We start from the raw sequence: 24,801 nt of genomic DNA, 5'->3' as shown, positions 1-24,801 counted from the left end.
CCCTGAATTCAGGAGGACCCGAGTTCAAATGTGGTCTCAGATACTTAACACTTCCTAGCTGTGTGACCCTGGGCAAGTCATTTAACCCCAGCGGGGGGGGGGGGGGGGGGGGGGTGGTTAATTTTTTTTAATTTTCTGAACAAAGGAAAAAAAGCAATGCTGATTCTCTATATTGTTTAATATACATTCTATATATTGTTTAATAGACTCACATCTGTTTTACATTATCAACTAGCCATACTACCAAGCATCTATCATTAAAATTATTTGTTTGCAAGAAAAAAGAAAATAAACACAAAATAATTTACAACTTTTAGTTCCTAGGAGATTCTGAATATTTGCTCTGAATTGTTGCTATTGCTTGTTTCCTGGACACATGATGCAAGTTATACCTGTAGGATCATCTTCACTACCAAATCAATTCATTTATTAAGCTTCTACTATGTGCAAGGAACATGGAAGATGACAAAATTTTTTCATGAAAAGAAATGTAATAGAGGGGCAGCTAAGTGGCGCAGTGGATAGAGCACCAGCCCTGAATTCAGGAGGACCAGAGTTCAAATCTGATCTCAGACACTTAACACTTCCTAGTTGGGTGACCCTGGGCAAGTCACTTAACCCCAGCCTCAGGAAAAAAAAAAAAAAAAAGAAGAAGAAGAAGAAATGTAATACAAAAAAAAAAAAAACTTCCATTGCACCAAGAAAAAGATCAAAATATGATTCAATATACTTTAATCCAACTAAATGAATGTTCACTAATTAAAACAAAGGGCTGCTGTAACTATCAGGTGATCATTTTGGAAGTTTAAAAGGCTGGAAACTTAAGGTAATAAATGAGAAATTAAATAGACAAAACTCTTAACTGACAGTTCCGATTTTTAATATTAATCTCTATCATATTCTAAGAGTCTAAAACACAACAGACACTTAATGAAGGCTGGCTAATTAAAAAAATTCAGGAACTTCAAATGACAAACAATTGATGTTCAATGGCTTGAGAAGTGAAAACAAAAGTATTTAATAAACTTTCTATATGGAAATCCCACAAGTTTGGGGAACTCAAATTTCCAAATTTGAGTTCCAAAATGGCTAATACAATAACCTAAAGAAACATTTTCAGATTTGGAATAAGTCCAAAACTGAAAAGTAACATTATAATAAATTACATGATGTTCAAATTTAAGCCCAAAATTTTGAACAGGCTAAAATAATGTCCAATGGGCACTGGTTTATCTGCAGGACATTAAATTCTTCTGAAAATATCCAATGCATAATTATATAACCAAACATTCAATATTTAAGCAAAATCACAGTCAATGGTCATAAAAATACATTTGAGATTTCATTTCCTCATAAATATAATTTGAGCTAATTTAAGAATCTATAAATATAAAAAATTAGTAAAAGCAAAAAGTCAAAACATTCCCATTAATTCCACTTACCTCTGTAACTGGTAATTCAAGCTGAACTACATCATCTTGCTTTGAAACAGGAGTTTGCAGAGCAGTGTCTAGCAATAAGATCCCATTAAGGTCTTTCCTACACCCTACTGCATAATCATCCACAAAGATAACTTTATCCACAGCAGATATATACTGACATTTCACCCGTCCACCTGGTTTGGCTGTAGAGGACAAAAATCAAACATTTGGCAAAAGGAAAAGTGTCCCAAATACAATTTAAGAAAATTAAATCTCTCATTTAACAAACTGGCACATTGACCAAAATCCCCAAATACATTTTAATAATGTTATACCACACTATACTAACAAAAATTTATCTGGAAAAACAAAGGTTGGTTATCTTGTTTTGTTTTAATCTCTTTTCTTCCACAATTCTGTACTAAGGACCCCCCCCTTTTTTTAAGTACAAGGGGAAGGAAAAGCTATGGACCATCATTAACTATTCATTTCACTTAGACATTAGATTAATTTTGGGTAGCTAGGTGATGCAGTGGATAGAGTGGTGAGCCTGGAGTCTGAAAGACTTATGTTGCTGATTTTAAATCTGACCTCAGACATGTATTAGCTGTGTGACAGTGGGCAAGTCACTTAATCCTGTTTGCCTCAACTTCATCTATTAAATGAGCTGGAGAAAAATGCAAACCATTCCAATATCTTGGCAAGAAAACCCCAAATGGGGTCATGAAGAGCAGATATAACTAAGAAGAAAAAATTAAATTTAAACGTTAATATAATTCTATATGTAAAAAATTAACAAAATGATCAAAAAAGTTGATAATACTTGAATAAGGATGCCTATAATATTTTTTTAAAAAATTAGCAGTTTAAATAGGATTTTTCACAAGTTCCCAGTTAAAGAATTAATGAGGTTAAAGATGAATACACACATAAATACCCAAAAGAAACAAGAATTTATTACCATGCTATACATTATTGCTCGTTTATTTTAAAAAAAAAAAAATTAACTGCAGGTTAAATGTCAATATCTGATCCAGAAGATGAAGACATAATGAAAATCTACCAAGAACTTGACAAAATCCTTCAGACTAGTGGCTTTCAAACTTCTAGGGGGTACCTACCGATATTTACTATATTAGAAATTAAAATGTTAGTATTATTGTGAAATTAGTTTTGACTTTGAGAATCTCCTGAAGGATCTCAGAAGCCCCAGGAGTCCCTAGAGAATACATTGAGACCGAATATTTTCCAGAACAGTCAGCCCTAAATGTAATCAGTACAGTAAACACATGAGGACTTCAATGCAAGAAGGACATGGGGAAGAGAGCAAAAAAATACTTTGAAAGTCATAAAGTCCTAAGCATAACTTACAGGTAAGGACTGGTTCTAAAAGTTGAAATCACTTGTGTATTGCATATTTGTCAGATTTGGGTTTGTGATATTTTGGAGAGTTTTGCCTAATTTGGTTTGTGATTCCCAACATGAGTTCGGTCACAGAATGAGTCAATCACCTTAAATATGAATCTATATTAACCCCACATATTATCTTTTTACCTTAGTTAATTCCAAAAATATATACACTTTAAACATTATAAGGAAACAAATATTTTAGACCTCACTGAGTCAATCCTATATGCACATTTCACATTTTGGGATGTGCAACAAATCTTAAAAGTTTAGAGATTACAATAGTATCTTGGTATCCATTATTAATTAGTTCCAGAGCACATGTCAAGTACTAAACTTTTCTCATAAGGAGTACATCTCCAGTCTACAGTCTAACTATCACTCCCATCCAATTCCCCAAAGGGCAAATGGGGATTCTAGCTGTGGAGAAACAAGCAAGCCCAACCCAGTCAGGCAGTTCCCTTCTTGAATTCAACTAGTTTTCTGAAAGGTACTTTAACCTTATAACTTTCCCTGTTTCCAATGCTTTCCAAGCTTCCTTGGGATCAGGATGGAGGTAGGGCAAGACAGGAAAAGAAATGAACAGGAAAAGGTATGGGAGATCTGAATATAGAGGCAGGATATAGTGGAGTTCTGAGTTCTCTACCAGGTCTACCTCCACAAGTGCTCCTGTTTCCAGCTGCATCTCCTCCTACTGAGCAGGAGAGCCACTCCAAGTCATTTCCAGTACTATTATTTTTGAAAACCAGGAAACTACACTGAAGCAACACTGTCCTACAGGAATTGCCCTGTGACCTACCCACTTACTGAAACACCACAACCTCAGCATTATGGGCTCCAACCTAACAGAACTGTTCATGGCTGCCATCACTTCAGATGAGATTCCCATGACTAAGATCAATAGTGGAAGCAATAAGGGTTGGATAGTATACCTGGTCAATATCACATCCCTACGGCCACCCAAAAACAATCAAGTGCAATGAGTGACAAAGCAAGCTTTAAGTGATGAAGCTTCCCCCCCCCCCATCGAAATGCATCAAATACCAAATCAAGGAGTGTCAAAGTAGATGAGCACCAAAGTATCACTGTATCACAATATCACAAAAATGCCATTTCCATCTAGAGAGAACACTATGGAAATGGAATTTAGACCAATGAATACTATTTTGACCTTTTTATTGAGGTGGTTTTTTTCCTCGTGGTTTATCCCTTTTGTTCTGTTTTTTTTCTCTCCCAATATGACTCATATGGAAATATGTTAAAAATGAATGTACATTATCTTGAAATATATCAAAGAAGCAAAACTTTTTTTTTTTTGTAGGGGAGTCTCACAGTAGTGTGAATTTCTTTCTGGTTTTGTTTCATAAATAACACCTTGTGATAATACTTTGAGTCAATGAAAACGTTTCCTACTGTTATTGAAGCATTATTTCTTTGGAATAATAGAAAAACAATTCCTAAATATTTAAAGAATATTTACAATACATACATTTTTATTTGGTGGGGGGGAAGGGGGAGGAAGAAGTGGAGTATACAGAAATGCTATTTCATTTTCTACCACAAAAGAGATGTATGGTGAATGTTAGAAAGACCATTGATAATGTTTTGGGTTATTCCTTCTCTGGCCCAAGTTTTAGGTTGTTTTTTTTTCTGTGGCTTAAAATAAATATAAAAGTAGGTATGTAATTGTGCACTGACTACTTAGTTACCATAATAAAACATAGTTTTACATAATTATCATTTGAATGACAATTGTCTCTAAAATTGTATTCTATGATTTACATATGCATTATTGCTACTAACTTCCCATAGTTGGTGTTTACAGTTGAAATCTTTAATGGCAGTGTCATTTTATTCTGACACCTGGGCTTTTTCTTCTGAAAATTTAATGTTGAATGAATGAGTGAATGAATAAAAATAAAAAATAAAAATAAAAAATTTTTTAATGAATGTACATGCATAACACCAAAAAATAAACAAGTCATTTTTGGGGAGGAGGGGTTATGCATATATTTTTAAAATACTATACATAGCCCATGGAAATTTGGAATGATCAATGTTCTATTCATTATTTCTCTAGTACTCTATATTTTGTAGTAATAGCTGATTTCTGTATCTCCTCTACATAATTATAAACTGTTCTACAATTAGCATCTTTATTCCATGAGAGACCAACACTGAATATATAGTTACTTCACAGTACCCATGGAATAATGGTTAAATTTCTTAATTTCTTTGAGACTCCAAAAAAAAAAGAAAAAAAAGAAAAAAAAAAGGATAAATTGGCATGAATTTAAAACTGGAGTTATTCTCTCATTCATATTTCAAATAAAGAAATGAAATTGTCAATACCATAGATTTTAAATGCTTCAAATCATCAATTTAAAAAATTATAAATTTGAAAAGTATCCATTTATACCCATCAAACTCATCATCCAAAATTATATCACTTTAGTACTCCTACCTCTTCAATAGTCTCAGAAGCCTCTGCCTCTGAGGAACTCCTTCCAAAGCTTCAATTTAAAAAGGATTCCACAGACCGACTGATTACTCATTTCTTCTTCCCATCCCTATTATGGCTATCTCTGATGTATATATTGGACCGTATGTAAGCTTCTTGAGGGCAGGGATTTTCTTTTTCTTACCTGCATCCCAGACGTTTACTATAGTGCTTTACACACAGTACAGACTATGAATATCAAACTGGTAAAATATAAACACTCAGGGAAGGATTCTGGGAAGAAAATAGAGTAGGTCACAGTAAATTTCAAGTTCTCCAGATTTTCCTCTCAAATAGAATTAATTTGCACCTCAGGATGACACAGACTGGTGAAAAATCAAGAAGACTTGGGGCAGAACAAGAGTCCTGTTGGTACAACCAAAGAAGATCTGAAGAAAGACAATAATACTTTATGATGATGGACGTGGCTCTCTTCAAGACTGAGAGGATCCAATTGCTCAGTAATGAAGAGAACCAGCTACACCCAAGGAAAGAACTATGAGAAATGAATGTGGACCACAACATAGCATTTTCACTCCTTCTGTTATTGTCTGCTTGCATTTTTGTTTTCCTTCTCAAGTTATTTTTACCTTTTTTTTTCTAAATCCAACTTTTCTTGTGCAGCAAGATAACTATAAATATGTATACACATATAGTATTTATCTGCCATCTAGAGGAGGAAGTGGGGGGAAGGGGAAAAGTTGGAACAGAAGGTTTTGCAAGGGTCAATGTTGAAAAAATACCTATGCATATGTTTTGTAAATAAAAAGCTATAATAAAACAAAATAACTGTAGATAATATAAAATATTTGGGAGTCTATTGTCAAGATAAAGTCAGGAACTATATGAACACAATAGCAAAACACTTTCCACACAAATTATTATTATTAACAACTGGAAGAACATCAAGTGCTCATGAGTAGGCTGAGCTAAGATAATAAAATAACAATTCTACATAAATCAATCTACTTATTCAGGGCTATGCCAATTAAACTGCCAAGAAATCACTTTACAGAGCTAGAAAAAAATAATAATAAAGTTTATCTGGAAAAACAAAAAGTGGAGAATTTCAAGGGAATTAATGGGGAAAAATGCAAATGAAGATGGTCTAGCTTTACCAGATCTAAAATTATGCTTTATAAAGTTGCAATCATCAAAACTATTTGGTTCTGGCTAAGAATTACAGCAGTTGATCTGTGGAATAGGCTAGGTCCATGAGACACAATAGTCAATGACTATAGTAATCTAATATTTGATAAACCCAAAGACACCAGCGGAATAAGAATTTGACAAGAATTGTTGGGAAAACTGAAAATTAGTATGGCAGAAATTAAGCATCAATTCTCACCTAACACCTTACACTAAGATAAGATCAAAATGGGTTCATGATTTAAACATAAAGGGTGATACAATAACGAAATTAGGAGTAAAAAGGATAGTCTACCTCTCAGATCTGTGGAGAAGGGAAGAATTTTTGGCCAAAAAAAAAAAAAAACTAGAGAACATTATGAAATGCTAAATAGATAACTGATTGCATTAAATTAAAAGGTTTTTCTAAAAAACAAAACAATTCAGAAAAGATAAGAAGGTAAGCAGAAAACTGGGGGGAAAATTCACATCCAAGGGTTCTGATAAAGAACTTATTTCTAAAATACATAGAAAATTGACTCAAATTTATAATACAAGTCATTCTCCAATTGATAAATAACCAAAGGATATTAATAGACAATTTTCAGACAAAAATTAAAACCATTTCTAATCATATGAAAAAATATTATAAATCACTATTGATCAAAGAAATGCAGGGGCAGCTAGGTGGTGCAGTGGATAGAGACCCGCCTTGAATTCAGGAGGATCCGAGTTCAAATCTAGTCTCAGACACTTAACACTTCCTAGCTGTGTGATCCTGGGCAAGTCACTTAACCCCAGCCTCAGGAAAAAAAAAAAAAAAAAAAAAAAAAGAAATGCAAATTACAACAACTCTGAGGGTTTACTACACACCTATCAGATTGGCTAAGATGATAGAAAAAGATAATGATAAACGTAGGAGGGGATGTGGGAAAACTGGGGCACTAATACATTGTTGGTGGAGTTGTGAACTGATCCCACTATTTTGGAGAATAATTTGGAACTATGCCCAAAGGACTATCAAAACTGTGATCCAGCAGTTTGTCTATACCCCAAAGAGATCATAAAAAAGGGAAAAGGACTCACATGTGCAAAAATGATCGTAGCAGACTTTTTTGTATTGACAAGGAACTGGAAACAGAGTAGATGTACATTCATTAGGGAATGACTGAACAAGTTATGGTATATGAATGTTATAAAATATTGTTGTATGTGAAATGATCAGCAAGATGATTTCAGAAAGGCCTAGAAAAACTTACATGAACTAATTAATGCTAAGTGAAGTGAGTAGAACCAAGAGAACATTGTACACAGCAATAAAAAGATTATAATGATGATAAACTGTGATGAACTTGGCTCTTTTCAACAATGAGGTGATTCAGGCCAATTCCAATAGATTTGTGATGGAGAAAACCATCTGCATACCGAAAGAGGACTGGGGAGGCTGAATGTGGATCACAACATAGTATTTTCACCTTTTTTTATTGTTTGCTTACTTCTTTCCTTCTCATTTTTTTTTCCTTTTTGTTATGATTTTTAGAAGAGTTGCACATGTTTAACATATACTGGATTACTTGCTTTCTAGGGCAGGGGGTAGGAGGAAGGAAGAAAAAATTGGAACATAAGGTTTTGCAAGGTTAAATATTGAAAACTATTTTTGCATATATTTTGAAAACAGAAGAAAGAAAGGAAGGAAAGGAGGGAGGGAAAAAGAAAAGTGAAAGAAAAGAAAGGAAAAAGAGAAAGCAAAGGTAAGGGAGGGAAGGAAGAAGAAAAGAAAAAAGGGAAAAGGAGAAAGGTGAAAAAAGAGGAAAGGGTTTGACGACCCTCAGCAAGAGCCCCAGAGACTTTCACCAGACAACATATAGGGAAAACTAAGTGAACCTCCCTCAGCTGTGCTGCACAGATGAAGCCCTAAGTGAGAAGGAACCAGCAATCAACATTGTATTCAATTATATTGAATATACATCCAATTATATTGAACACAAAATATACACAATTAGAGAATCCATCCCAAATGTTCATAGAGAATATTTGTGCCTGACCTGTGTCAGAACATTCTGAGCTCATATTGATCTGATTGGTCAGTGAGACAGACGAACTTGACATTTTGATCCTCCTAAAGAATGAAGAATAATCAATCAATCAACTATGAATTAAACTATTATACAAAACCTCATGGGCAGTACTGGCATGCTATGGTCCACAAAGTCACATGAAGAGTCAACATCCAACTGAACAAGTAGATTGATAATCCTATGACTTCCCATTCTTAAAGTATGACATTTTTTAACAGCAAGCTGTGAAATCAACAATTTTGATTATATTTAACCTCCCTTTATGTTGTCATTTAATGTTATCTTTCGTTACATTAGAGTCATAGTGTATATTTTTCCCTTGGCTCCACTTTCTTCATTGTGCAAGTCTATTTAAAGCTTCTATATATATACAAAAACATTCATAGTGACACTATTTGTCATGAATAGCCTGAATATAAAGAGACCATCAATTAGAAAGGTAATGAAAAAACCTTTAATGATTAACAACAAATATGAGGAATCCAGAGAAACATGGGAAGACAACATACAGTGAAGAGCCAAATTTAATCAATTTAATAAATTTAAGTTTCTACTATGTGTCAAGAACTATTCCAAAACTGGAGTTTCAAAGAAAATGGGAGGAACAGCCCCCTGCTCTCAAGGAGTTCACACTCTAATAGGGAAAATAATGTGCAAACTACTATGGACAAACAAGATATATGTAGGCTAAACTGATAATAAATAACAGATATGTCACTAAGGAGATCAAAAAAAGCTTCTTACAGAAGATGAGACTTGAAGCCAGAAAAGTAAGACAAAGGATAGAGAAAATTACAAAGAAAAGAGTAATGTAAGATGCTTGTAACTGGGAGGTGAGAGTTTCTTTTAAGAGGAACAACAAAGGAAGCCAGTGTCAACAGTTCATAGTACAGGGGGAGGACTGGGGTAAGGAAGTAGAAGAAATAAAAAAGGAAGGCCAGAAAGGAAGAAAAGGGGTAAGCTGTGAAGAGTTTTAAAGGCTAAACAGAAGATTTTATATTTGATCTTAAAATTATAGGGAAAAAAGGACATGATATACAAAAGGGAAAGGAAATATTTGAGAAATCAAAGGGATATATAAGAGTACATCACCAGTTGCCTATTAGAATTTCACAATGGATAATTCTGATAGCTCTCAAACTCAATCTGTCCACAAAAGAACTCTATCTTTATCCCAAGGTCTTCCAGCATGGAGCGTTTAAGAATCCATTAATTCATGTTTGGAGTAAGGAACAACTAATTTGCAAGGTTATAGGACAAGACTAACACAAGGGATATGTGTATGTGTATATGTGTGTATTGAATCATTTTACTACATGTGGTCATATTGTTTGCCTAAAAGTTGGGTTTAAGTTTTGGGGTCTAATATTTCCTGCTTCTCTGTGACATTAGGCAAATCACCTCTACTCTCTGAATCTCAATTTGCTCCTCTAAAAGTTATGACACTAATGATTCAGCATTCTTGGCACAGTGGTCATAAGGAAATCTCTCAGTAAACTGTAATAATGCTATATAAGTAATCATAAAGGATAAAGCTCTTTACAAGTATCAAAATCACTAAATTTATCTTAGCCAAAGCTGGTGTGCAGAAACTCATGAAATAAAGAAATACATGATTGCAGAGTTATATAGAGACCTCCCTGCCACTCCTCTCTGCCTATCAAGGTCTGAACAGATTACCCTCTTTGAACATCAAGGTATGAATAACAATTTACATCATTCTTAATACATAACTGTTTGCCAAATTTAAGTAGTGAATGTGTTTTATTTCCATGTTGTGGATAAGAAGCTGAGATCCTGGGGTAACTTGCCTACAATTATATATAAATCTGCACATATCAATCCAATCCACTATCACCAATTGTCTAATGAATGTACATTTCCCAGTAAATGTCCCAGAAGCATATCAAATGCTTTCTCTTTCACCTCCAATTTAACTGGTCTTCCTAATTTCCTATTTCAACAACTTCAGTCTTTCCAAACATCCCAATTCAAAAGCTTAAAATCATCCTAATACTAGACTCCTTACACTAATCCCTCACATCTCAACAGTTGCTAAGCTTTTATATTCTACTTTTATACTAGATCTCACATGCCTACCCCTTTGGTCTATCACAATTCCACTATCCTATTTGAGGTGCTTATCATCTCTCACCTAGATTATTTCAATTAGCCTTCTAATAGAGTTCTCTTCCCAATCCGTCTCCTACAACTGTCACACTTAAATTCCTTACAGCATAAATTTGACCCCATCATTTCCCCTAATGAAAAGGCTCCAACGATTTCCTCTTGCCTCTAAGATAAAATACAAATTTTACTTTTTGGTATATACAGCCAGAAGTAATAGGTCAGATCAAACCAGGTCTTACTGATTGTTTTATTTTTTCAGTGTGAGTAGTTACACTTTGGAAATCTTCAACAATATAAACCATGGTTTGATTGTTGGGTTATTGTTGTTGTCTTGACTACATAGAAAGAGAAAAAAGGGAGAACATTTGTCAATATAGAATCAAAAAGACTTAGCAGCTAAATGGTTATGTGGACAGAGTTCAGAAGAAATGAAGAAAATTGCTAACCCTAAGGGAGATGGTTAAGTACTGTGCTTCCCATTTCATTTAGTAGGCACTTATTTGTCTATTCCTCAAATGAAATAGATACATTAAGGAAAAATGGGATGGAAGGAAGAAGTAAAGAGAGATAACGATAGGATCATAGAAAGAAGTGTCTAATCATCTAGTTCAGCAATTCACAAAACCTAGTCTAAGAACCTCTGGGGGGATAGTGCATCAAACTATTTTCATGATAACACAAAATACATTTTTATTTCTAATACAGTAAATATCAATAGCTATAACATATATAAGCAAAACCTCTTTAGATTCCTAAATTTTAAGAGTGTAAAAGAAATTCTGAAATAAAAGTCTGAGGACTACCAATCTAGTCCAATCCTCTCATTTTACAAGGATAAGAAAATTGAGACTCAGAGAGATTAAGCAATTTGCCAGCCACAGGTCTCCTGTTATTCCAAATCCAGAATTTTATCAACTACCCCAAAACTCCATTGTGTATGATGGCTCACGGCAGAATTGTGTTAATATATACACAATTTCTCCAAAGTACAACTTATGAGTAATTGAAAATCTTTTAATACCCATGTAGTATTCCACAAAATCTTAATTCAATGATTCATCATAGCTAGAGATGAACCTGGGTTCTCAAAAGTTACATAAGCAGAGAACAAGTTTAGACAACTTCTACAATACTGGAAAGTCCTTTAATATCAGCAACAGAATTAATCTACTTTCTAAAGACAGATAACCTAGTAAAGTAGGGAGAGGCTTATCAGAAAATTGGCCATCTATTGATGAATTCTTTGGTGATAGCATAAGAAAGATAATATGTAAAATGACTTTTTGTTCTGGACAGGTTGGTCCTTCAATTAATATAGAAAAATGGTGCAAAAGGGGGACAGTTAGTCATTGATCCTCTAAATAAAGAGATCCTTTCCCAATCATTAATGAGTGCATAGTGAAGAAAGTGAATCATCTCAATTTCACTATTTTCACTATGAACTAAATCAGAAAATAAAAAGAACTTACAGCAAAATGGAAAAACTCAGAGGTTCTCCTTGGAATTGATTGTATATGTATGTGTGCTATAACTATAATTTTGAAAACTAGAACTAAGAATAAAAATGAGAAAGATACAAGTGAAGCAATTCAATCCTGATCTATTTAAATGAGTTGCAGATGATTAGGAAAGATGAAATATGGATGAAATAAAGGGCAGAGAGAATAATTTCCTTCATAAACGTAATCACTGTATGTAGATTGTTACTAGTCCAAAAGAGCCTAAAATCACCTGTGTCACAAAACAGAAAAAGTAGCCAAAAGAAATACTGTTTTAGAATTTAACTTTATTTCTAACAGATCACAGAAATGAAGATGAAAGATTTATAAACAATGAAGAAAATATTAATTCAACTTAAGATACATGAAATTTCAAAGTAAGCAAAGTTATTCCAAAAGAATATAACTATAAAAACAATACAATTAATGAAAAAAAGGGAGATTTGCAAAGATATTTCTAACTTTTTAAAACATCTGGATTCTAACATGGCCATCTCTGATGATCTTATAAAATATGGATTTTTAGCCTTTGTGATGTTTGGAAATTTAGTGAAGCTTTGTGGGCATTTTCAAAATACTATTTTTAACTGTATAAAATAGTATTTCAAAATAGGGAATTAAGGCAGGAACTTCTAACTTCTTAACTTCTATCAACTTTCAAAAATTGCCTCTAGGGGCAACTAGATGGTGCAGTGGATAGAACACCAGCCCTGAAGTCAGGAGGATCTGAGTACAAATCTAAACTCAAGACACTTAACATGTTCTAGTTGTGTGACCCTGGGCAAGTCACTTAACCCCAATTGCCTCAGGAGAAAAAAAAAAAAAAGAAAAAGAAAAAAAAAGTGCTTCCAAAACCCAGGAAGCCACTTTAAAGTGGCAAGAAACAAACTTGAAGCAAAATAAAGGTAAGGGGTTTGGAGCAGAAACTATATTTTTCAGCTTAAGTTAAAAAGGAGGGGAGGAACTCAGAAGTAGCTTATGATATCCCACAAAGCAAAATCAAAACCAGATCGAATTAAGAGAGAAGGAAACTATGTCTTGATAAAAGGTAACAGAGGCAATGAAATAATATGAATACTAAACATATATGCACCAAATTCTGTAACAATCAAAATTTAAAGAATTAAATGATTTTCAGGAGAAAATGAACAGTACAATTATACTAATGGGGAACTCAACTTTCCCCACTCAAAACTAGATAAATCTCCCAAAAAACAAGAAAGAAATTAAGTAGGTGGGAGGAAGGATCTTGGGAAGATGGCATAGGTTAGCAAATTTGAAGCTCTGCAGATTTCTCCCACAAACAGAATAAATTTGCAAGAGCATGCACTAGTGAAAAAAAATCAAAAGACTTGGATTCTCAGAAAATGACCACTAGAAGAATCCCATAGATAAGTGCTGTAGTTCCAGGAATTACCCACACACACACATACACACACCTTGCACCTTAGCTTCTGTCTTTGCTTAATCTTACACAAATCATTTTGGATAGAGTGGGTTTCCTGTGATAGACTGTGAGCCTTGGCACTAAGTCAGGGATAGTTGGGGCACAAAACGTAGTAAAGTTATTTCAGGTTATAAAAAAACCCTTTTTTTGCTACCTGTGTTTTGCCTCTCTTCACTAGGTTGAGGTGACACCCTTTTCCTAAAGGAATTGAATCAAATGCTTTCTGCTCTGATTCTGAGAAAGGTTTATTTGAATTATTTTGGGTTAGTACTGGCTGTCTCACACATGTGGAACGTTCCCGGTTCCCCAGGTACAACCCAAGATCTGATGAAAGACCAAGGATTAACCCGTGTGAAGTACAAATACCTCCAAGCTAGCTCTGCAGAAGCAACAAGTGGGGAACCTCCAGCTAGCTAAGTTTGGCTCAGACTTTAGCAGGAGCCACAGAGACTTTCATCTCCCAGACAATGTGAGGAGTCAGGGTTCTAAGTATGAGAAGAATGAACCTTTGCTGATTAGGAACAACAGGCCCAGATGTACTGCAGAGACATGGTCATGAACAAGAAGGAACCAGCACACCTAGCAAGTGCAGAGACAGTGGGGCAGGGACCCTGCTGGCTGGGGGCACTTATGGGATGGTGGAGCCTTTGGTTTAGGGTTGCAATCAGAGGGGAGAGTTGAAGTGAAGCCAGAGGCACCATTACCCCTCCACAATTAGAGGTGCTTACACTAATACTTCTCATTAAAAAAAAAAAAAAAAAAAAAAAGACCCAGCAAAGAAAGAACTCAACCACAGAAACTTACTATGGGAATAAGAAAGACCAGGGTTCATCTTCAGAGGAAGACAGTAAAGTTTAAAAAATAAATAAATAAATAAATAAAATGTCTCTTCCACTCCGAAAGTAATAGTTAAATAGCTCCCTGCCCAGAAAGAATTTATAGAATTCAAAAAAAAAGAATTTAAAAGTCAAATGAGAGGCATTGAGGAAAACATAAAAATAAAAACCACCCAAGAAAAATAATAAGATTATGAAAAAAAAATTGACCAACTAGAAAGATACAGAGATCTGTATCTGTAAAAGATGAAAATGACTCTTTGAAGATTAGAATTGATTAGAGGGAAACCAGTGAAGACATGAGACCAAGAAATAACAAAACAGAATATAAAGAATGAAAAAGAACAAAATGTGAAATATCTTATAATAAAATAGCAAATCAAAAAGAAAAAATATATAAGAATAACTGAAGTATCTAAAAGCTGTGAACAAAAGAAGAATCTTGACATAATTATGCAAGAAATAAGCCAAGAAAATTGTTCTGGAATAACAGAAGGGGGGGAAGGAGTAGAAATATAAAAAAAATCCACCTATCACCTCCTCAAAGAGATTCTTTGTAGAAAACACATAGGAATATTAGTGCCAAATTTCAAAACTCCCAGGTCAAATAGAAAATTGCACAAGAAATAAGAAAAAAAAATCATTCAAATATATTGGAATTACACAATTGTTCAGGACTTATCAGCTGTCACAATAAAAAAGCACAAGTCCTGAAATCATATATACTAGCAATGAAAAGGACTGGATGGTCAAAAATATCCTATCCAGCAAAATTATCCATAATAATGAATGAGAAAAAAAAAATGGATAGTCAAGGATATTGCACATTTCAGGACTTTCCTTCGACCAAAACCAGACTCAATAGAAAATTTAACATATAAGAGCTAATATCAAAAATCAATTTCAAGGAACTTAACATGGACAAATTGTTTTTGTTTTTTTTTACATGGAAATATATATCAGCAATTAAGATCAGCAATCAGGTAGCTCAAAAGAAAGACTGGGGCAGAGTTGAGTATGATCTGACTCTAAAAAGCAAAACTGCCTAGAAAAAAGTAAAAATCATAATTATACTATACAAATAAAGGTACAGAGGAAGAAAAGACACAAAGGCATTGGGGTTGAAGGAAAAGAGAGGAAAACTCAGCTCTGAAAGTCTATTCACAATGGGAATGGGTTAAACAAGCAACACTACATATATACCATGACAGATATAGCACTGTCCAAAATCTATAAAGAAATTAGGGGGAAGAGATGGCTGGAGGAGGAAACAAAGGATGGAGAAAGAAAATAAGGGAGGGATCCATGGGTGAAGGGAGGTTAAATAATAGCCAGGCAACTTAAGGAATACAATCAAAGCAGAAGAGTTAGCAGGGATAGAAAAGAAGAGAAGTCAAATAAACATCCAATCAAGAGAGAAATTATATGTCAGCTATACTAACATTGTTTTAGATGCATGTTTACATATGGGTAAATGCATGTGTCTGAGTTATGTATGCATATTATATGCATGTTGCTCTATGTAGGTGTGTGTTATGTTATATCAGTGGGCAGGTGTGAATATATGTGTATAATGTGTGTATGTATCTGTGGATATGCATACATCTATATATGTATATAACATATCTGTTCAACTATAGCTTGATGGGATAGATTGGAGAAGATGAAAGGAGGGAAAAAAAATAAAGTTAAAAATCTACACAGCAAAAAAACCAAAAGAATAAACTACAAAGAAGCAAAAAAAAAAAAAAAGACGGACACATGAATATAATTTTTTTCTACTCTTCTTATACATCCTTTCTTGAATGGTAATTTATTATTATATATTTGGAATCATCCCTGATGTTCTGCTGAGCACTTGACAATGTTCTGTTTTGTTTTGTTTTCTTTTTCTGCTTTTTTTTTTAATAAAAAGAAAAAAACAAGTTAAAGTAAAAAATAATTTTAGAACAAGTTAGCTAAATTAGGTATGTAGAGAAGAATGAAAGGGAATAGAAAGGAATATTTTTTTTTCCTCAGCTGTACATGATACCACCAACAAAAAAATGACCACATATTGTAGTGAAAAAAACTTGTTGCCAAATGCAGAAAGCCAAAATTTAAAAATGCATCCTTTTCAAATAATAATGCAATAAAAATTACATTCAATAAAAAGGCCACGTGTTGTGCCACAGTTCTATTTTATTGTCCTGACTCAGCTTCCCGAATTGTTCTTACTCGATTTCCTTAAATTGTCCTGCCTCAATCCCCCTGGTTGCAACCACACTTTTCTGCTCATTAGAACTGAGATAACTAGGACTGTGGAGATCTGGCATTCCAAAAAACTCCAGATGTCCTATCTTAGATACTTAATTGGTATCTCTTAAGTTTCAGACTTTCTGGCTCTGGTTGGATACCTTTTAAGTCCTCCCAATCTGTAAAAATTTATGGTCGTACCACTAACCTGTCAGAACCAGGTTGATGGTCCCTGCCTGGAGATTCCCACTCAGAGTTGGGACCCAACTCCCCCCACTACCTGAGCTTTAGAGACATATTACATGTCTGGATGCTTTGAGACATCAGCAGCACAATCTCTCCTCAGAAATCCAAATAAAATAATAAAAACTCTCTAATCTCTATCTTGTCTCAGTTTCTCTGGCATTATACATAGAAAAACACAAAAATTAATTAATCCTAAAAGTATGAATGAGGTCAAAAAACAAATCAAACAATCACTTATTTTCACTAATAGAATGACAACAAATGAAACAACATCATATCAAAAATTTACAGGATGTAGACAAAGAAGTATTTGGCAAAATTTTTGTATTTCTAAATGCTCAGATCAATAAAAAATAGAGAAAGAACAGATCAATAAGCTAGCCATAAAAAAAAAAAAAAACTAGAAAAATTTAAACCCCCAGTTTAGCACCAAATTGGAAATCCTAAAAATCAATGATTAATAAAACCAAAAGTAAGGAAAATGAATTCAAGAAATAAAAGTAGAAGCTGGTTTTAAGAAAAAAATAGTAATAGATAAACCATTAATATAACTTAAAGAAAGTCCAGTATCAAAAATAAAAAGGTGATTTCATCACAAAGAAAATTAAAGCAATTATTAAAAGCTATTTTCCCAATTATATACCAACAAATCTGATAATCTAAGCAAAACGATGAAGTTACAAAAATATAAATTGATCAGATTAACAGAAGAAATAGAATACTTAAATAATCCCATTATAGAGGAAAATTATAATAGAATAAACCATCAATAAACTCCCTAAGGGAAAAATCCATAGGACCAGATGAATTCTACCAAATATTTAAAGAATAATTAAATTCCAATGCTACATAAATTATTTGGAACAATAGATAAAAGAGTCCAAACAAATTCCTTTTACAACACAAATATGATGCTAATACTTAAACTAGAAAAAGCATAAACTGAGAAAAATATAGTACAATATCCTTAATAAATATTGATGCAAAAAATTTACATAAAATACTATAAAAGAGATTGCAACAATATATCACAAAGTTTATACACTATGACTAAGTAGGATTTATTTCAGAAATGCAAAACAAGTTTAATATTAGGAAAACTATCATCATAATTGATAATAACAAAATTAACTGAAATTATATGACTATCTCAACAGATGCAGGAAAAACTTCACAAAATGCAACACCCTTTCTTATTAAAAACACTAGGAAAGCAACTTGTTCAATGGCCCATCAGTCAAGTTACTAAAAAAACTATTTTACAAAGCTTGGAAGAAAAAAATATAACAAAATTCAACTAGAGGAACAAAAGGTCAAGAATACCAAAGTGATGGGGTGGGGGGTGGGGGGAGGAAAGGGGGAAATATGTGAAAGAAAGTGCCTCACCATGCCAGTCTCAAACTGTAAAATAAAACAGTAATCATAAAAACAATCAGGTACTCACTAAGAAATAGAATAGTAGATCAATGGAATAGACTGTGTATACAATGGATAGTAATAAATAAACATAGAAATCTAGTGTTTGATAAACCCGAAAATAAGTTTTTGAGACAAGAATTCGCTGCTTTAACAAAAGCAGCTGGGAAAACAGGAAAACACTACTGTAGAAATGAGATATCTTCCACCACATACCAAGACAAGTACATGATTTAGACAAAAAGAGTGATATCATGGGCAAATTAGAGGAACATGGAATAGTTGTTCTGTCAGATCTAAAGATAATCACCAAACAAATGAGGCAGAAAGCATTACAAGATATAAAATGGATAATTTTGATTATGTTAAATTATAAAGTTTTTCCTTAAAATCATTGCAGTCAAGAATAGCTCGTAACAAATTGTCTAGTTGAGTGTCTCTGATAAAGATCTCATTTCTCAAATACATAGAGAACTAAGTCAAATTTATAAGAATAGAAGTTGTTTCCTAATTGATAAATGATCAAAAAACATGAATGGCAGTTTTCAGATGAAGAAATCAAAGCTAAACTAATATTTTTTAAATGCTCTAAATCACTATTATAAAAGTTCAAATAAAGTACTACCTACAGCTATCAGATTGCCTAACAAAAGAAAAATGATAAATGTTGGAGGGGATATGGAAAATGTGGGTCACTAAGGCAGTTTTCTTGGAATTGTGAACTGATCTAACCATTCTGGAGAGCAATTTAAAACTATGCCTAAAAGGCAATAAACTGTACAAATTTGATCCAGGAATAGCACTACAAGATCTGTATTCCAAAGAGATCCCAAAAGGAAGTGAGAAGGGGAGAGGCAATGATCTATTTGTACAATAAATATTTATAGCTAAATAAGTTGTGATATATGAATATAATGGGATACTATTATGCTGTAAAAAATAAATGATCCTGTTGATTTCAGAAAAACCTCAAAAGACATGAACTAATATAGAGGGAATTGAGCAGAACACTATGCAGTAACAAATACTATACAATGATCAATTGTGATTTTAGCTATCCTCAGCAATACAATGATTCCTAAGAATTCTAAAGGATTAATTATGAAAAAGTTATCCATCTCCAAAGAAAGAATGCAAATTGAAGGATATTATTTTCCACTTTAATTTTTTGTGGGGTTTTTTGGTCCTTATTTTTTTCCCGCATAACTAATATGGAAATGTTTTTCATGATTGCACATATTTAAAATGTATCAAATTGCTTGCTATTTCAGGAAGAGGAAGGAGAAAATTTGAAATTCAGTATTTTTATAAAGAATGTTAAAAATTATTTACATGCAATTTAGAAAACTAAACCATTACTATTTAAAAGAAAATATTATATAGAAAACCAATTAATTATATTTAAAAAATTATCAAAACTAAAAGTTAAATGGACTACAGGTTAAAAATTCCAGTTAAGAGAGGAAAAATAATTGGCACTAAAAAAAAAAAAAAAAAAAAAAAAACAAAGAAGAGAAACACTTGAACTAAGCCAAGTATACATAAAAAATGTCCTTGCTGGAGACAATTTCAACAGCTTATAGGAACAATACTAAAGTATTGTAAGATGATACCAAAAAATTATCATCATTCCTTCCCTAAATGTGGTTGATGCTCAAATATAAAAGCAAAATACCAGATGCTCTTGGGAAAAGCACAAGTATAATATCAATTCCTCTTTATAAAGCTCAAGACTGAATTACTTTTGACATTTTCCAAATCACACTGCTGATTCATGTGAAATTTATTAAGATCACCAAAATCATCAAAAATTTTTTCAAATGGCTAGTTAATGATGTACCTCCCATCTTCTACTTGTGAAGTTCATTTTTCAACTCAAATATTAGTTTTACATTTATCTTTATTAAATTCAGGCCTGCTGGGATGAATACAGAGAGACTTACATCAACTGATGCTGAGTGAAATGAGAACTATGAGATCATTATACACTTCAACAACAATACTATATGAGGATGTATTCTGATGGAAGTGGATATCTTCAACATAAAGAGCTAATCCAATTCCAATTGATCAATGATGGACAGAATCAACCACACACAGAGAAGGAACACTGGGAAATGAGTGTAAAATGTTTGCATTTTTTGTTTTTCTTCCCAGGTTATTTTTACCTTCCAGATCCAATTCTTCCTTTGCAACAACAACAGAATTCGGTTCTGCACATATATATTGTATCTAGGATATACTATAACATATTTAATATGTATGGAAATGCCTGCCATCTAGGAGAGGGGGTAAGGGAAGAAGGGGAAAATTTGGAACAGAAGGGAGTACAAGGGATAATGTAAAAAATTACCTATGCATATGTACTGTAAAAATGTTATAATTATAAAATTAATTTTAAAAATAAAAAAAAAAATTCAGGCCTGCTGACATACTATTCTGTCAAGATCTATTAAGATCCTGAAAATCATGATATTAGCTGTACCTCTTGAGCTAACATCTGTAAATTTGCTTTATGGCTTAGTTCAAAGCACTGATTAAAAAAAAAAATTAAATAGATTAAAATCAAGAACTACACAGAAAGCCTACTGAAAATTGGAATTGAATCACTATTTTTGAAATCTGGCTATTTAACCAATATCACATACCCATAATCCATTAAAGCTAAACCTCTCATTTCTTATAACTATAACTTGAAAGGAAAATGACACAGAAATACAACATGAGAAAGGAAGGGAAAGAGAGAGAGCCTTTTATTAAGCACTTAATATGTTATTAAGTGCTGTACTAAGCACTTCAATAAGTTCAGGGGATACAAAAATTTTAAAAGAAACAGTCCCTTGACATCAAGAAGCTTATATCATATTCAGAGATCTAAAAGAGTCTACTTCTCTTTACAAAGAAATGGAGGCCCAAAGTTCTAAAGGGACTTACCTAAGGGTGAACATTCTTTTAATTAAAATGGAAACAATTCAATTCTCCAGTCCATTGCTCTTTCCACTCACTATCTGGATTTTCTATAAGGAAACTGAGGCTCATATAAAGAGACTTGACCAATGTCAGACAAGTCTTAGGACAACTTGTTGCTTCTCCTCTAAACAACTTGAGGGGGTGAGAGATGGGGAAAGTTTCATACACATTAAGGTAGAATACTAAAAGTTAGGGATGTCAATAAAGCTTTCCAGCAGGTAGTATATTTGAAATGAGGTGACAAAAAGTAGACTGAAGTATGGGAAGGTCTTTAAAAACCAAAATGGAGAATCTATGTTTTATTTTAGTGGCAAAAGAGAGCCACTGAAGTACTTTGAGCAAAAACATAAAAACAACTTATAGGGACATCCTAAAGTACTTTAAGAAAATACCAAAAGTTAGCATTGTCCTTAGGGAAGACTGTTTTAAACACAAACTAAGTATAACTGACAAACTTTTAGAGACACAGAAATGAGACTGGACCAAGAACATACTGGAATACTACAGGGCAGTAAAATACAAGGTCCCAGACTTCATACCAGGGTGTGAGAATCACACAGGATGTAAGAACAAATGCCATCTGACACTTTTGTTGCCCAGTTCCAACTTCTGAGTTACAAATCTCAGATGAACTAGAATGAGGATCTACTCTTTAGAGAGAGAAAAGTGCAAGAGTAAGTTGCAGCTTTGTGGCTTGGACTCAAAAGATGACTGAGAGAGAACCTAAATTCCAAGTTCTAACCCAATCTGAAGCCTGTAAAGGAATAATCAAGCCAGATATCCCAGAACAAAGGGAATTCTACAGTTCTGTCACAAGAGGTGCCCAGCTGGATAACAGTGGCTGAAAACAGCAACAATATGTTGCTTAGAACTAAACCTAAGTCAACAACTTGTAGAAAACAGACCAAAGGACAGTGATCAAATTATTACCTGGATCAGACCACTATGAGAGCAATGAAAGCATAAATGATAATGCCTGAGCTGTTCCTTAGAGCCTGGAATTCAACAACACTCAAATTCTAAGAAAGAAGCAATCAGACATTCTCTCCAGAAACCGAGCCTACAGTTAAGTGACCCTGACTACTTGATGGCTACTAATTGGATGAATCTGGATTTGAACTCATATTATATTGACTCCAAGAGTACTCTATTATACCACTTAGCTGTCTCTAACATAGGCTGGAAGAATGAGTAAGCACAAAAAGAATCCAACCATAAAAAGCTATTAGAGTGATAAAGAGGGTCAAAACAAATCCAGAAAAGAAAATTACTCCAAAAACTTCTACAAGCAAAGCCTCAAATCAAAACACAACTAAAACACAAATCAACTAGATTTCCCAGAAAACATAAAACAAAAGTTGCTTGGGATTTGGGTTTTTTCTTTTCTTTTTCTTTTTTTTTTTTTTTTTTTTTTTTTTAAGGAATACAGCAAAAGCACTGAATGATAAAGTTGGAAAAGTATTAAGAGGAAGAACTGTACAAAAATATTACCCAAACAACAAATTCCCTAAAAATTAAAATATGCCAAATAGAAGAAAATTACTCCAAGAACAAGAAACAACAAGAAATGGTAAAAAAAAAAATAAAGTGAAAAGACTAGGGGAAATAATAGAATAAAATTTAAGGCATTACATAGGAAAAAAAAAAACCTACCTAGAAAACATGAAGGAGAAATAATATAAGAATCATTGTATTAACTGAAAGCCATGACCACAAAAAGAGTCTAGACATGGTTACTTTCAGAAACCATAAAAGAAAACTGTTCAGATCACTTGGAGTCAAAGAACAAGGTTGAAAATAGATAAACCAGTCATCCTGTAAAATAAGCTAAAAAATGAAAACTCCCAGGAACATTGTGCCCCAAATCCTGAGCTTCCAAGTCGTAGAAAATACCAGCAACCAGAAAGGAAGAATTCAAGCACTTAAGAGCCACAGTTACAAGATTTAACAGTCACCATTTACATAGGAACAGAGAGGTGGGAATATGATAATCCAAAAGGAAAATGACACATAAGCTTACAACCAAGAATAACTTATCCAATCAAAATCAGTATAATCTTACAGGGAAAAAAAGTGATCTTTAATGAAAAAGAGTTACAAGTATTCCTGAAGAAAAGAGCAGAGCTATGTAGAAGCTGAAATTAAGAGAAGCATAAAAATGTTAAGAAGAATAATCAATCATAAGGGACTAAACAAGAGTAAACTGTTTACTATTTTAATATGGGGAGAGATACATATATGCCTTTTGAACCTTATCACCATCACATCTTATAGAGAGTTTATGCAAATAGAAAGTCTAGTAGTAAAGCTGTTATGTTTAAATGATCTTTTAAAAAATGGAAAGCAAAATAAGAGAAATACCCTAAGGAAAAGAGAAAAAAGATTGGGGGGGGGGGGGAAATAATTGGATTTCATATAAAGATGTCTCTTCAAACAAGGAGGAAGAGAAGGGAGAAGGGCTAACATGAACTTCACTCTCACCAATTAGCATTCTAAGGGATGAATATATACAACATTAGATACAAAAATTCTCTCAAGAGAGAAATAAGAGGATAGTGGAGGGAAAAAAAAAAACTAAAGGGAATGAAATTTAAGGGAGGGATTAAAATGAAGCAAAACAAACTCTAAGGATGTACAAAAGCATATGTCTCTTTTGAAGTGGCAGTAAAAAAGTTGTGGGAGTAGCCGGCATCTGAAAGAATAGCTGAATCAGTTAAGTATATATCAATATGCTGAAAAAACTATTTTGCTATAAGAAATGATGAAGGGGACAGTTTTAGTGAAACCTGAGCAGATTTGCAAGTAATAATAGAGATAAGCAGAACCAATTTAAAAATTTATAGTGAAGACAATAATGTAAAGATAAAAACACTTAGGAACTCTGACCAATCAAGATTTCAGAGGACTCATGATGAAACATACATGTGAATGACTCACATTGCTAAATGAGATATATATATATATATTTGTATATTTCCTACCTGGCTTCTCAAGTAGATTTCACTGTGCCTTTTTTTGGTATCTCTAGCACTTAGCACAGTTCCCAGAATATAGTAGACACTTAATAATAACTCTTTTGTGAATAATCCAGAAATCTCAAAATATAAATCAACTTTGATTACCCACTACCCCCAAGAATCCCCTCCCTCTGACAGGAGAGGGTGGAGGATGGACACTGAAAAGTTCTTTCTAGGTTCTCTCTTTTTAAGAGAGGACCCAGGGCAGATACCTCATCATTTCCTACATGGATGTAAGGACTTCATCCTACACACACACATATACACACACACACACACCCCTCCTTAATCTTTTCCAATTTCTTTTTATAGCACTTAGCACAATGCTTGGCCCAAAGCAAACATTTAATAAACATTTGCTGACTGGTTAACATGATCATCATAGTCATTTGCTTTTCATGACTACACATGTAATGTTTTTTGTCCTCAATACGAGAAGAGAGAGAGAAAGAGAGATGGTAGCTTTTTGTT

At 33.3% G+C, this 24,801-nt stretch overlaps 1 protein-coding gene across 10 annotated transcripts in view; it reads right to left on the bottom strand.

The window, feature by feature from the left end:
- Positions 1 to 24,801, bottom strand: part of BIRC6 (baculoviral IAP repeat containing 6) — a 297,131-nt gene that overhangs the window by 246,478 nt on the left and 25,852 nt on the right. For all 10 annotated transcript variants that reach the window (XR_012486168.1, XM_074288148.1, XM_074288151.1 and 7 more), the window contains exon 2: positions 1,443 to 1,624. Coding sequence is in view for 9 of the 10 variants with exons in the window: in XM_074288148.1 (XP_074144249.1) it covers positions 1,443 to 1,624 (182 nt within the window). In the remaining variant the exon portion in view is untranslated. The remainder of the gene's footprint in view (positions 1 to 1,442; positions 1,625 to 24,801) is intronic.

This window comes from Sminthopsis crassicaudata, chromosome 2 (assembly GCF_048593235.1).
Source record: "Sminthopsis crassicaudata isolate SCR6 chromosome 2, ASM4859323v1, whole genome shotgun sequence".
Lineage (NCBI taxonomy): Eukaryota > Metazoa > Chordata > Mammalia > Dasyuromorphia > Dasyuridae > Sminthopsis > Sminthopsis crassicaudata.
Note: the sequence above shows the minus strand (reverse complement) of the source record. Positions and strands in the feature narration are given on the sequence as shown.